This window comes from Balaenoptera physalus (assembly GCF_965194825.1).
Source record: "Balaenoptera physalus genome assembly, chromosome: 1".
Classification (NCBI taxonomy): Eukaryota; Metazoa; Chordata; class Mammalia; order Artiodactyla; family Balaenopteridae; genus Balaenoptera; species Balaenoptera physalus.
Window position 1 is genome coordinate 180,715,156 of NC_138882.1, and position 14,744 is coordinate 180,729,899.

Sequence of the window (14,744 nt, forward strand, 5' to 3'; positions counted from 1 at the left end):
AAGTCACAAATAGTCTGCAAACCAACACTAAAATATATGAAGGGCTTCCAAGCCAAACGAAAAGTTCCCCGGGTGACTCTGTTAAAGTGCTGGGAAGGATGGTTCTCCAGGCAGTTTGTAAGCGGGATTTAGGGTCCTGGACTGTCACCATGGAGACAAATGCTCATCCCACAGCGCAGCTGGCAGAGGTGGTCTCCCTCTGCCTGGATGCAAGCTTGCAGGTCTGGTCACTTTCAGGCTTTGGGTCCGCTCATCCACCCTTTACGTGAGGGGGGCATTGCCCGTGTGATTCTCCTCCAGAGAGAACTCAGGCTTAAACTGTATACGCTCTCTCCCCCCCCCCCCCACCCCCGTGGCAGTAAATTCCACGGCTCTCCGGATGTCCGGGCAGAAAGGAACCTTTGAACGTTCTGGGATTCTAGTCCAACTCCCTCACCTCACCCACTTATTTTACAGGTGGCGAACCTGAGGCTCAGAAGGGAGGGAGGGGCTGGCCTAAAGTTGCACAGTTAGGTGGTAGCAAAGTTGGCATTGAACTCAGGCCTCCTGATTGCCAATCCAGGGCTCTTTCTAGCAACCAGTATATTGGCTACAGTTTCAAGAGTCCCCCTACCAGGGCCACGTGGTCTCCTCCCTCTCCCCCCCTCCCCCACTCCCCTCCTCCCCCACTACACATAATTCGGGTTATAGCAGAGCATGTTGAACTCCAGGTTCTCATCCCAGTGCCGCAGGAGCACGAAGAGCTGGCGGGCGGCAGCCTTGAGCGCGCCCCGCGTGCGGCCCTCGGGTACCTCCTGCTGCTCCAGCCACGAGCTGGCCTTGGCGGCCACCAGCTCCCACTCAACGAAGTAGGAGGCGGAGCTGTGCTCCAGCCACGCCAGCGCCACCACTGTGGCCCACAGCTTCCCCGTGCGCTCTACCGCAGCCCTGGGCTCCCAGCCCGGCTTGCCCTCGGCCCGAGGCTCCGGGGAGAAGCGGTCACAGGAGGGGTGCCGAGGTGAGGGGCTGGTGCACATCTGGGGACTCGGGGGCTGGCGGGCGGTGAGGGACACTCGGTGGCAGGTGAAGGGTGAGGTCCACTTGAGCTTCTCCATGGGGATGTGGATGGCCTCGCAGAAAGCTTGGTTGAGCAGGAAGGCTCCGGAGGCCAGCTGCAGAGACACCTGTGTGTGTGGGAGCCCCTCAGTGGGCCTCAAACTTTTTAGCCCATGGAGCCCCAGGCTGTGCCCAGGTCTGGTGCACAGAGCCCACTCGTTCACCTCCCCCAGCCAGCTCGCCCCACCTTCCCGGGGGATTTGCGGGATACCCAGCCCAGCCGAGCATCGCCATGCTTTATCCCACTGGTACTTCAAGCTGATGACTTTCCAAGCCCAGCTCAACATCCTCACTCCAGACCCGCCTCTTGTCCTGGGCAGATGGGCCCAGCTCGGCCACTGGGACCATCCACTGCCATCCAACAGACTCTGGGCAGCTGACCACCCTCTTCCTCCCTCCGTGTCAATTGGTTACCAAGTCCCAACGGGTCCCACTTTCTGAACAGCTCTGCAATCCACCATCTGCCACTTCATGTTTTCCCTGCCTCTACTTCCCTCCCCTGTCCCCCCACCTTCACTCCATCTTTCCTGCATCCTGAGGGGCTTTGTAAGGCAGAGGCCTTGTCACCTTTTGGAGGTCAACAGCTCAGTAGTTCCAATTTTCTCCTAGAATAAATCCAAGCTATGATTTCCAAAGCGCTGGTTTGTCCTTGACTCTTTCCCCTCCACCCCATTCTCCAGTGCCTAAGCTCGCTCTCTCATGTGTAAACTGTCGGCTTAACCATGTAACTTCAGCATGTAAACTATTGGCTTAACCATTACATTCTTCCAGAAGTCATGCGTCATTCCTCCCTGACCTCAAGCCTGGAGTAGGTTTCTCCCTGCCTCCCCATTCTCCCCCACCAAACCCAACTTCTCCCATCACAGCACCTAACGATCAGAATTGCCTGGTTTCCTTGGCAGTGCCGTGAGCGCAGGGACCATGTTCACCTAGTTCAAGGTTGTCTCCCAGGGGCTAGCACTGTGCCTGGCTCAACAAATCCTTGCTGAGTGAATACATGCCTCCTGCTCTATTGCCCAGGATATTTGGAAACTCAAAGTGACACTAAGCACTTGGGTGTGTAGGGGCTGCAGCGGGGCACTAAGCACTTGGGTGTGCAGGGGCTGCCGCGGGGCAGTGAAGCTCAAACCGTGTCCCTCCTTTCGGCACCTCTTGATCCCCAACCTTGATGAGCCCCAGGTGTGGCAGGACCAGGCTCCCTTGCTCCTCAATTCAGAGACACCCACTCCCGACCTGGGTTTCTCTCCCTGCCCCGCATGCTGGGGCATCTGCAGAGCCACTTGCTAAACACGTTGCATGTCCCTGAGGTGTTCATTTTACTTGCATGTGAGTCGTTTCAAGGCTTATTTTTATGTATTGAAAAACAGGCACACAGAGGTGGTGGAGTAGAGGGCAAGATTCCCGTGAATTTTTAAAGCGAAGGTGGCAGATTGCAAAGAATTCTCATGGTGCTGGCGCTGGCTTTTAGTAACACTCCTAATCCCCAGATGGAGGATTCAGGCAAACTCCCTCTGCCCGGCTGCTACGTGGGCGGGAAGGTCTAGGTCTTCTTCCCTTGGTGGAGGGGGAGCAGGGGGCAGCCCCTCTGCTGAGTGTGGGCCTGAGGTCTGGGGTCTGGGGCACTCACCAGCGGGACGTAGTCGAAGCTCTGGCTCCCTGGGGCTGACTCTGGAGCCTTGGTCAGTGGCTTGCCCAGGAAGCCCTTGGCCGCTCGCGTCAGCAGCCTGGACTTGTTGAGATTCAGCCTGTGTGGGTGGAGCCGGGGAAGAGTGACCACCGCTGCCCCAGTGGTGTCCCTGGTCATCCCACCTCCCCCAGAGCCCACTCAACAGCTTCTGAAAGCCAGGGCTGGAAAGGGATCTGACAGATGACCTCCTCATTTGACACTGCATTTCCCCGGAGGCACTCAGTCAGTTAGCAGCTGCCCGGGCGAGGGGCGAGGTAATGTTCTTTTTAGGACTCTCTTTTGATAGCATGTTCTTGTTCAGCCCAGTGGTCAGAGAGTCTCATGCTAACCCTCTCAGGGGGACTTGCACTTGCAAAGACACCGTGAACCCGTGGGAAGTGAACTTGGGGCGGAGGTGGTTTCAGCAGTGTGATCCCTGAAGACAGTGCTATCTCTGGGCAGGGGTCCTTCTTGGCATCCTTCAGATTGTTCATTTCTGTGTAAATGTCAGCCTGGGCCTGCCTTTGGCCTTCCAAGCTAGGGACAGTCCTCGGAAAATGGGTGGCGGTAGAGTGAACCCCCAGTGGAAATCCCATGTACCTGGATCCAAAGAGAGTCTCTGAAGCCGTCAAGGAAGAAAGGGTGTTGGTGGCCAGACTGCGCAGGGGACCTGGAGAGCCACAGAATGACAGTTAGGGCTTGACAGATGACCCTGTCCAGCTGTTCACTACCCAGATGGGAAAACAGAGGCCCAGAGAGGGGCAGCGGCTTGCCTACACCCCTAGGGATCTGAGCTAATGATTGGGCTGCAGGGCTGTTTCTGACCCAGTTGGTATGGGGAGGGGAGAAATATGTGGGTCCGTGTGTAAAGAAGCAGGCCTCCAAGTTCCCTTGGCTGGTGGCCCCTGGCATCTTCTGGAAGGTTACCTGTGGGGACAGTGACAACTTCACATCAACCCCCTTCAGCCCCAAGTAGGGACATTGAGTTTCCTCAATGGCCACATTGCTTGAAGATTCTCGGCAGAGTGAGGTGGTAGAATGGTCCCTCAGCTGGGAATTGGGATGCCTGATTCCTGGCCTAGCTCTGTCACCAACTTGCTGTGTGACCTTGGGCAAGTCACTTCACCTCTCTGAGTCTCAGTTTTCTTCCTTTAAAGTGTGGATACTCCTATTTATCGTACATAGAACTGTTTTGAGGAATAAAAGAACCAACAAGGACTTTGTTGGGTTAAGACACTCTCTTGGCCCAAAGATCTATCACTATTTTAATTAAAGGGAGAGCTGGCAGACTGCCCACTCACCTTCAGGAGTAGCGTACTTCTCGCGGCCCGGGGATGTGTTCTCACTGAAGGGCGCAGTGGGGCTTTCCTCCACATCTACAATAGAGGAAGCCAGTGAGGCCTGAGCTTCCCCAGCCCTCCCCCTTACCTCCCATCCTCCCAAGGAGAGTGCTGGTCTGAATTCACAGTACCTGGGGATGGGCTGGGAGAGCAAGGTCAGGGTTCCTATCCCTGCCTGGATGGGCCTTCATCTCCCAAAGATACCACCTGTGCTCCACTATAAGGGTCGGACATGCCTGGGTTCAAATCCCAACTCTCCCAATGATTAGCTGTGTGACCCCAGGGAAAGTTACTTGCTTTATAAGTTTCAATTGCAAATCGGGGATAATAGTATTGATCTGTGTTGTTGTAAAGATTAAATGAGATAATACACAGATAGTGCTTAGTGCCTGGTCCATGATAAGTGCTCAATAAAGCCGTGAGCTGCAGACCCAGCAGGGAAGCAGGAGCAGGTCAGAGGCCTGAGCGTGGTGTTTGGAGGTGGGGGGAAAGGTGGGTTCAGGCCAGCTCTCCAGGAGGCATCAGAACATGCACTGACATGTCAGAGGGCTCTGAGCCTCAGTTTCCCCATCTGTAAAATGGGGATAATACTTGCACATAGTTTGTTCAAAATATATAATCAGGATGATTATTCTTATGACTATTATAATATTTCAATGGCTGGAGAGTGACGGGCATATATACTATATAGGAATGATCCAAATTATGGAAAAAGCTTCATGCACAGATTTGTTCTGCAAAGCCTCTGTCTCCCTTATGAGACCGTTAGTAGCTTTGTGAGGGCAAGAAGCTCTGATTATCACTGGATGCTCAGGGGGCAGCACAAGAGTGAACCAGTGACTGAATGAATGAGGCAACCAGCAGGCAGAGAGCATGGTGGTTAATTAACCTCATGGACTCTGGAGCCAGACACGGCTTGTTCAAATCTCGGTTCTATTGTGCATCTGCGGTGTGACCTTGTGTAAGTCAATTAATCTCTCTGAGCCTCGGTTTCCTCATCTCTTAATGTGGAAAATAAAAGAAACACTCTCAGATGGGTGTGAGGAGTCATGAATAATTAAAGCAGTGCCCAGCACATAGAAGACCCTCAGTGAGTGTTAGCCATTGTCATCCTTGTGGGGGGAAAGGGCTTGGGATAGACTAAGAGTTTAGAAGTCCTACACACTGAGTGTGAATCAGAGGACAATTCAAAAGAAGGGATTTTTGATTTTGATGGAAGCCATGGGCCACCAATAGCTGAGCTACAGAGAAAGGAAAGGGTAGACCAGAAGTTTCCTCTAGACTGGGAACCCAGCTTGGCTCTGGGGTAGAGCAGGTTCCCCTTGGTTTTGGAGGCTCTGAGGGACCAAGGAGTTGGCAGAACTCCTTAATTCTGAAGAGATCCTCCTCGGGATTTTCACCTCCTTACAAACTGTTCCTTTTTTAACCCATCAAAGTCTGTGAGCACTTTCTAATCCCTCAGGTAAAACATTGTTATGACCTGGGGGTCGGGGCTAGTGGCCAGGTGGGACCTCTGACGTCCTTCCCATGCACAGAAGAAGGCAGGAGATGCTCATTGTACACGTGAGGGCACGTAGGAAGGGGTTAGGACTAGTGCAGCAGTTAGGCTGTCTTTAGTGGGACAAAAAGACACGCAGACATCCAGGACACAGAGGATTAAGGCAATCCTGTGAATTAGTGCAAGGTCACCAAAGGGTAATCATGGCTCTTCAAGGACCCAAGCTGCAGGCACAATGAAATCAGGTGAAGGTGGAAAGGATGCTTTTGGGAATCCTGGAAGAAGCAGAAGGTGGGATGGAACCGCCTCTGTGCTTTTTCCTTTATTAGGTTTCCTGGCATTCAGTGCCTGGGAGGACTGAGAGGTTGGAGGCGGGAAGCAGCCACTGGGGTTGGTGGACCTTGAAAAGGGAGAGGTGGGGGATGGTGCGGGCACGTGGGCAGGGAGGCCAGGCTGCTCTCTGGCTCCTGGTGGCTCTCTCAGCAAAGCTGTGTAAATGACGTATGCCTGGGCCATGCTGAGCCCCCCCCGCCCATCTCAGGCCTCAGAGAATCCAGGAAACCTGGCCTTGCTCTCGCCCCATAAGGCCCAGAGTGAAGACTCAGAGAGAGTCCTTCGGGGCCTCGGAGATGAGGGTGCAGTGGCTCAGGGGCCCAGGCTTCAGAGCACACCGGAGGCGGCTCTTACTTAGGTTCTGAAATTTGCCATCTCCCGCAGCCGAGTCTTCCCCAAGCATCGTCTGGGACCGCCCGAAACCAGCAGAAGTGCCCCTTGACTGTCTGGTCAGCATCCGAGAGCTGACCATCCGCAACACAGCACCTTCATGAGGACAAGGAGAAGGGGTCAGATGGGTACAACTGTGCCAGTCTTTTGCCTCTTCCCCAAGGCTGGCAGGAATGATTCTGGCTTCACTCTGTCAATTATCTCAAGGCAGGGAGGCATTGCAGAAGGTAAGACCATGAGCTCTGGAGCCAGAATGACCTGGGTTTGAACCCCAGCCCCATCTCTGACTAGCTGGATGGGGTACTGACCACTCTGAGCCTCAGTTTCTTTACCTGGAAAATGGGGAGAATAATACTTACCTTGCCAGGTAAATTCTATTGCTGAGATAATGTTCAGAAAGCACCAATGTTTTCTAGTTAGTTAAAAGGCTGGTTTTCTCAGAAACACCCCATTTCCCTTCTCTCTCAGTTTGCTGTCTCAGAAACCGAGGTCCAAGTTTCCTCTCCCACAGGGCAGGGCCCTGAGTCCCAGAGCATCAGCATCAGGGTATGAAGATGAAGCTACAGCACCCAACAGTGTGTTTTGGGAAACTCCATTTTCGGAGAACACTAGTTTGGAAGTTGTCCCTTAAAAAATGAAGAGTTCCATTGGAAAATAAGTGTTGAAGAAGCTTCATACGGTAGTCCATTCTCTGAGCCTCTTCATGTATACTAACACCCTAAAGGCTCTGAGAAGTCCTGCAGTAAAGAAAGCTTTTAAGTTTTATTTAATCCAGTCATTCAGAAATGTTTTTTCCTAATCTGGTATTTCCTATTTTTGTGCTGAATGGCCATTAACAAGACACGGAACCAGGGTTCTAGTTTCCTGGAACACACTTTGGGAAGTGCTGATCAGATCTTAGGGGGCTGTGGGACTTCGGTTAGGATATGTGCCTGGTCCTTAAAACTCCCAGACTGTGGCTACAGAAGCTAAAAAAAAAAGGTCAGAGATGAGTGGGAGGGGGTGACATCATTCAGGGTGACAGTGCCCAGTGGGTGAGAAGACCCAGTGGAGTGACAGCGTGGGCTGCTGACCAGAGCCTGAAATCAGAGGAACTGAGGCAGAGAGAGAGGGAGGGAGGGAGTGGGTCGTTGAATATTTTGGTACCAGATTTTTAAAAAACAAGGTGGGGGGAGGGCAGAGGAATCAGAAAAGGCATATTTTGTTTCCAAACACGATTCTTTCAGGAGGTCTGCTTTAAAAAGAAAAAAGAAAAAGCTGCTGCAAAGGACAGAAAATGTATTGATAATGCAGGAAAGAAAAAGTACATATAGTCCATAAACATACGAAAAGTTTTCAACAAAGAAACTAAAGAAATTCCCCGAAGATACTTTCCTCCCCTCTCAGTTTAGTAGGTTTAGAAAGATAAACAATTTTCAGTGGTGGTGAGGGTAGAAAACCTCCTTCATGATAACCTTTGGGGGCAGGGTCAGTTTGATAACATATATCACAATAATTTAAAATGGGCCAACTGTTTGATATGCAATCTTAGTTCTGAATGTCAGCCCTGAGGAGATTACCAGACAGGTGCACAGAGATGTTCTTTGCAGCACAATTTACAATAATCAAAAGGGGAATAAACAAAAGGTCTAATAATAGGGGGCTACATTCTGATAAACCTTAAGAGGCGGTGGAGGGACTTCCCTGGTGGTCCAGTGGTAAAGAATCCTCCTTCCAATGCAGGGGATGTGGGTTCGATCCCTGGTTGGGGAACAAAGATCCCACATGCCGCGGGGCACAACTACTGAGCCCACGCGCCTCGTCTAGAGAGCTCGCCTGCCGCAAACTACAGAGCCCACGCGCTCTGGAGCCTGCGCACCACAACTAGAGAGAAGCCTGCACACCACAACAAAGATCCCGCGTGCTGCAACTAAGACTCGATGCAGCCAAAAATAATAAATAAATAAAAAACATTAAAAAAAAAAAAAAGAGGCAGTGGAGAGGAGTAGGAGGGAGCACAGACTCTGAAACCAGGCTACTGGGAGTCAAAGTCTGACTCTGCCCTTCACTGCTGTGTGACCATGGGCAAGTTACTTACCCCCTCTGCCTCTGCTTCCCCACCTGTAAAATGGGGGAAAGAGTATCTTCTTTGCAGAGCTGTTTTGAGGATTAAATGATTTAATGTCTATAAAGGGCTTTGGAACACTGTCTAATTGGCTGTTATGATGATGATCGCTCCCTGCAGTGGGGTACCTGCTGCTATTGAAATGAAAAAACGGAAAGATATTTCCCACACCCAGAGTTTGTAAGATATAGCACATACTGGTACGATCCAATTTATGCAAAATGATCTGTCTTTTGATTCCTCTACATGTAGACACCTGTAGAAAGAAGTCTGGCAGGATGGTCACACCAAGGGATTAATTAACGCGCATTTCTGGATGAATGTCCGTCCCAGTCACTTTTGTGTATTTTATGTCTTTCTATATTTAATTTTTAATTTTAATTTTAATTAATTTTTTTATTGAAGTATAGTTGAGTTACAATAGTGTGTTAGTTTCAGGTATACAGCAAAGTGATTAAGATTTATATATATATATATATGTATATACACACACACACATATATATTCTTTTTCAGATTATTTTCCCTTATAGGTTATTACAAAATGTTGAGTAGAGTTCCCTGTGCTATACAGTAGGTCCTTCTTGGTTATCTGTTTTATATATGTGTGTCTATGTTGATCCCAAACTCCTAATTTATCTCTCTCCCCCTTTCCCCTTTGGTAACCATAAGTTTGTTTTCTATGTCTGTGGGTCTATTTCTGTTTTGTAAATAAGTTCATTTGTATCTTTTTTTTTTTTTAGATTCTACATATAAGTGATATCATATGATATTTGTCTTTCTCTGGCTTATTTCACTTTATATGATAATCTCGAGGTCCATCCACATCTTTCTATATTTTAGAATTTTCTACAGTGAGCACATACCAATTGGAAAAATACAATCAAGTCATATTTATTTAGTGGGAAAAGGGGAGTGGGATGGTTTCACAGCCCTCTGCAGAGCAGTGGGATGGGGGTTTGTGTGCCCCCTACCCCCTGGCGGCCAAACCATCTGCTGGGGGGCCTTTTAGCTCTTCCCTGAACCCCTCCCCACCAGTCTAGGCTCCTTTGTATCCCAGTCCCCCTCCTCTGGCCCACTTGGGAGTTGCTTGGCCCTCAGAAGAGCCCTGGCCGTGCACCTGCCTTACCAGAGTTGGGGTATCCCACGACGGTGGGCAGGTAACGGCTCTTGCTTCTGTCCACAGGCACGAAGGCTGTGTACTTGCTGATGACGTTGCAGGCCTTGCTGGTGTGCACGGCGTTCACTTGGTAGCGGCGGCTGGACCCTGCAGGGGGAGAAGCGGGGGGTCACTGTGTGGACCTGACATGGGAGCTCTGGGAGCTAAAAGGAGGGCTAGATCCATGGTCCCATCTTTGGAATTAAATAAGCCCTTAAAATTAAGGAGTTACCAACTTGCCATTAAGGTCATTTAAAAGAAACCCTCAAGATTATTAAAACCTCCACCATCACTTCATAAAATAAGGATATTTTAATGTAAAAGAGGTAAGACATATAATAAAAAATGACAGTTACTTTCCTTAAATAACTTTAGTGTTATTAAGAAAAAAACCCCCAAATCTCTGTGTTGTCAGTATCTTCTATTTTCATTTTGCAGCTCTCTGATGAGAATCTTGCTGCAGGATTTCACAGGTCCCCTGACTGTGTGGGGACCATTGGTCTGGCCCATTGGGACAACCTTGCAGAGACAAACTAGAGAGGGAGAGTGGTGAGCATAGGGTCACACAGCAAGTTAGGAATGGACCTGAGATCAGGACTCAGGATGGTCCCCAAAGCCCAGGCTCTTCCTACTGAGCAGGTGAGCAGTCTCCTTGGCATGAAGGATGGACAAATGTCCTGTAAACTGTAAGGTAAAGTGCTCATGGGAAGAAAAAAAAAATAACATATACAAAAATACAAATAATATAAAATATAAACCATGTAGTATTGTTATATAAATAAAGCATAAACTATAACAAATAATAGAAATATTCTCTATTTATCTCTCTATTTATCTGTTCTCCAAGTGTGCTCCATCAAGATCCCAGGAATCACTGTCTTGAAAGTTTGCCCCAATTCCTGAACTAAATTAGCCTCCCCACCATCCCTGTTATACAATTTCTTGGATCCCTGTGTTTCTTCTTAATAGCATTAGGACAAATGCACTCAATTAATTGTGTGTATTTGATTAATGTCAGCTGGCTTCCCTGCTAATCTGTGTCAAGCACTCGTAAGTAAGGACGGGGATGGTGGTGGTCATTGCACTGCTCAGCCCTGAGCCTGGCCCCCAGCTGATCCGTACTCAGTAAATGGCCTTGATTGATTACTGGGTGGGCCGATTAGATCTAGGGGTTCTGTGGGAAGATAGGTGTGGTCCCAGAGGAGCAAGGCAGGTGGAATAGGGCGATCCCCACGGTTCTGTCTCGGGAGCCCTACAGGGGCGCTGCAGGGAGATGCCCTGGGGGAGTGAGGGACCTGGAGCAGAGGAAGAGGAGGGAGGAGAGGACTGGTCACCGGGTGGGTGTGGGAGGTGTGGAGGAGCGTGGGGCTGGGAGGGGGCAGATCAAGCAGGGGGTGGAGCCCTGGGTCGCTGTGTGTGTGTGTGTGTGTGTGTGTGTGTGTGTGTGTGTGTGTGTAGGGGGACTGTGGGGGTCAAGGGAGGCACCTGGGGAGAGCGATGGGGAGGGGAGGCGGAGCATTGGGCGGTGGCAGGGCAGTGGGGAGAAGGAAGGGGGTGGAGCCAGGGGAGGAGGGCAGTCCCTGGGGGAGAGGCAGGGGCGGGGCATGGGCGGGGCTGCGAGGAGGGGGCGGGCCCGCGGCCCTCACCTTGCTCGATCTCTCCCTCGCGCTCTGCCAGCTGCTCGAAGTCGCGGATGATGGCGCGGGCCGCCAGGTGGTGGAAGGTCTCGCTCCACAGGTCGGGCTCACGCGCGCCGCCCCTCCTGGGGCCGGGAGGCCCCAGCTCAAAGCTCACCTCCCACTGCAAAGGCTGGCTGTCGCGCAGGCCCTTGACCACGGCCTTACCCAGCACGGGTCCTGGGGTGGCGGGCCTGCGGGGACTGGCCTGCTCCTCGGACTCGGCTAGGGGCTCCCAGTCCGAGGACGTCTCGGTCTCGAAGGCGGAGGGGTGATGGGACAGCTCTGGGGGCGGAGGGACAAGCGGGCTGTGATCTGAGCTGCAGGACAGGGGGTCCATTCCCAGGCGACATCATCCCTCCCCAGGATGCAGACACCCCTAAGCAAGGACAGTCCCCCTCCCCCCTCCCGCCCCCAGGGAACACACAACTCTTTCCTTAGGAGAGCAGGGGTGGCACTGGCTTGTCCCCAAGAGTAGGGCAGACCCACCTCTCAGGAAGCCAGTACCTGAGGGGGCCAGGTAGGGTGGCGGGTCACTCCGCAGGGAGGACACCTGGGAGCTTCACAGGCAGCCCAAGGGCCAGGTTGATTGGGAGAGAGGGATTGGGAGGGATGGGCCACAGCAGATGCCCCCCTCCCAGGTTGGGCTACAGCCTAGGATTCCTCCCTGTCCCCAGTCAGGTCTTGGACCCTGTGGGCACTTACCCAGGTCCCCAGGGCTGCAGCTGTCTGAGGCAGGTTTCAGGCCAGACCCAAGATCCAGCTCTTTCATGGGGCTCCAAGCCTGGGTCTCCTGGCCGGAGGGCAGGAAGGGCTGGCAGCCTTGGGGCAGCAGAGAGGGCCTGCGGGCCCCTGGACCCCAGAGTCTGGGGCACTGGCTCAGGTCCGGGCCACTGTTCAGCAAGGGCTAAGAATGCAAGAGGAAGGGGAGGAGGCTGAGCTCCTGGTGGCTGGCCCCCTTCCCTCCACTCCCAGCCGCAACTCCTTCCCTGGCTACCCCAGCTCCTCCTGGGGGACTGCCCCTGTAGTACCCAAGGACACATGCCCTGCTCTCCACTACCCATGAGAAACCTCAGCACAAATAATCCCAAACCATGGATAAAGTCCAAACCAGGAAAACCGTGGAAAATCACATACCATGGATAATATTCTAAACCCACCTTTTTTGTTTTTGGCCATAAAGTTTAAAACTCTGTGTGTGTTTGTGGTTATAATTATCAGCCTTTTCCCTTATGTCTTCTCATTTGTCATGCTTAAAAAGTCTTTCCTACTAAAAAAAATTCTAGAATTTTTGTGATTCTATTTTTGTTTGTTTAAATCTTTGATTCAAAATAAATCAAAATTTATTTTGATGTAAGGAAATAGAAAACAGCCTTTTCTTTGATTTTATGAAGTGTACAAGCGTCATCACCATTTACTGAATACAGTTCATTCATTGAGTCCCTATGGCTTATCAGTTCTCTACCTCTATCCTGACAAAGCTGTCATGTATATTTGGTTTTATTTCTAGACTTTCTGTTCTGTTTTATGGATTTAATCTGCTTAGTGCTAGTACAAAACACTTCAAAAGACAAGGAATAAACTGGGAAATATATTTGCAACACACATGACAAAGATCATTTTCAAGAAAATGCTCTTATAAATCACTGGGGTGGAGGAGAAGGGAGATAAACGCAATAGAATAATGGGTTAAGGGCATCTGCGGGCAGTTCATAGGAAGAGGATTCTATAAGCCCATGAAAAAATGCTCAGTCTCGTGAGCATTGCTCTAAATTGAAATAAGTTATGATTTTTTAAATCTTCTGGATTAGCAAATATTTAAATGTTTGATGACAACCATAGTTGTCGACAAGGAGACAGTTTCTCATGGACTGTTGCTGGGACTGTGCACTGAAGCACACTTGTAAAAGAACGATTTAGCAGCGTGCTGTCTCTCAACAAGATGCACAATCTCCTTTGACCCAGCGATTCCACTTTTAGGAATTTAATTCTGTGGTAATACACAAGAATGCAAAGATCCATGTGCCCATATTGTATATTTATTACGGTACTGTTTGTAAAAGTGAAAATCCGGAAACTGTCTAAATGTCCATCGCTAGGGGTTGGTAAATACGTTATGGTACATCCATGCAATGGAACACCATACAACAGTGAAATGAAAGAGGCGGATTTTTTCCAAACCAGTACGGGAAGATGTCCAAGATAAAGTTTATCTCAAAAAAGTAAATTGCAACTGTTCTATATTTTGATTGTGGAGAGAGTTACATGACTACATGCATTTGTCAAAACTCATAGAGCTGTTCACTGAAAAGAATAATGTTACTGCATATAAAAAGTGAATTAAAAAGACATCTAAAAAGTAAATTGGAGAGCAGTTTGTATATATGATTGTTCAAAACATATACGTGTGTCACATATGTGTGTTTTTTAGTGTGTGTAGTATTTCTGGAAGGAAACACCCAAAACCAAGTGGGTCAGGGCACAGGGGAGGGGGACTTTTATTTTTACTTTATATTCAAATGAACTGTTCGAGAGTTTTTTTTATTGAAAACCCTGAGTACGTATTACTTTTGTAATTAAAGAATATTAAATTAGTTAAAAATAAATTTTGCGCCTCTGGGAACACATACGTCTGCCTGGAAGGAGGAGGGGATGGGGGGACAAAGGCACTTATTAGGTGTAACAGAGAGAAAAAGTGCCTCTTAGTGTTTAGGCTAACAGGTAACCATGGGGTCTTTTTCATCTCTATCAAATATTTACTGGAAAGAGGACTGTGCCTCCCCATTAGATGGGGTCTCCTTGGGGCAGAGGCTAGATTCATCCTTCCTGTTTCCTCTGAGCCTGAGGTCCTGGGGATGGTACAAGGGTGTGGGAGATGAAAGGGACTGCTCCCTCTTAGGACGGCCTCAGTGGGAACTGGTACCCAGCCAAGGCTGCTGGGTCCCAGGGCATCCCTAACCTCTCTACCACAGCAGAGACTGGGATTCCCCCTACCCCTGCCCCACCATCACCAGCACACTGAGAAACAGAAGTTGCTACAGTTTCCATAGCAACAAGTTAGTCTAAGATTCAACCCCGTTCACCCAGCCATAGGCTGCAGGGAGTGTATATGTGTGTGTGTATGTGCATGCATATGCATTCACACAAGTGTATTGGAGATAGATTGTGGAAGAAGCCAAGCAGGGAATGGGGAGAGATGAACAAAGATGGGCCAGAAGTGAGGAGGAGAGCTGCCAAGCTGCCCAGAGCTCTCACCAAGTAGAGTTGCATTTAAAGGACACCTACTGTGTGCCAGGTGCTGCACTAGGCACTTCATCTTTTATCAGCCAATGCTGCAAGAGCCCTCCAGCTACAGTTGGCTCCCAGTAAACATCTGTTGATGACTGTTAGCTCAGTCATCTGACAAGCTATTCTCCTCATGTCATAGATGAAGAAATTGGGGGCTCAGAGAGGTTAAGCAACATGCTTGAGGAGCAGAGTCTGC

The 14,744-nt window shown here is 50.0% G+C and overlaps 1 protein-coding gene across 1 annotated transcript in view; it reads right to left on the reverse strand.

Annotated features, from left to right (window-relative positions):
- Positions 1 to 668: 668 nt before the first annotated feature.
- Positions 669 to 14,744, reverse strand: part of VWA5B1 (von Willebrand factor A domain containing 5B1) — a gene marked incomplete at its 3' end in the record, with an annotated part of 39,775 nt that continues 25,699 nt past the window's right edge. Inside the window, exons 14-21 of the mRNA XM_082449906.1 lie at positions 11,966 to 12,167; positions 11,231 to 11,545; positions 9,555 to 9,692; positions 6,287 to 6,418; positions 4,063 to 4,137; positions 3,362 to 3,431; positions 2,723 to 2,840; positions 669 to 1,163 (exon numbers count right to left, since the gene is read on the reverse strand). Of these exons, the coding sequence (XP_082306032.1) occupies positions 669 to 1,163; positions 2,723 to 2,840; positions 3,362 to 3,431; positions 4,063 to 4,137; positions 6,287 to 6,418; positions 9,555 to 9,692; positions 11,231 to 11,545; positions 11,966 to 12,167 (1,545 nt within the window). The remainder of the gene's footprint in view (positions 1,164 to 2,722; positions 2,841 to 3,361; positions 3,432 to 4,062; positions 4,138 to 6,286; positions 6,419 to 9,554; positions 9,693 to 11,230; positions 11,546 to 11,965; positions 12,168 to 14,744) is intronic.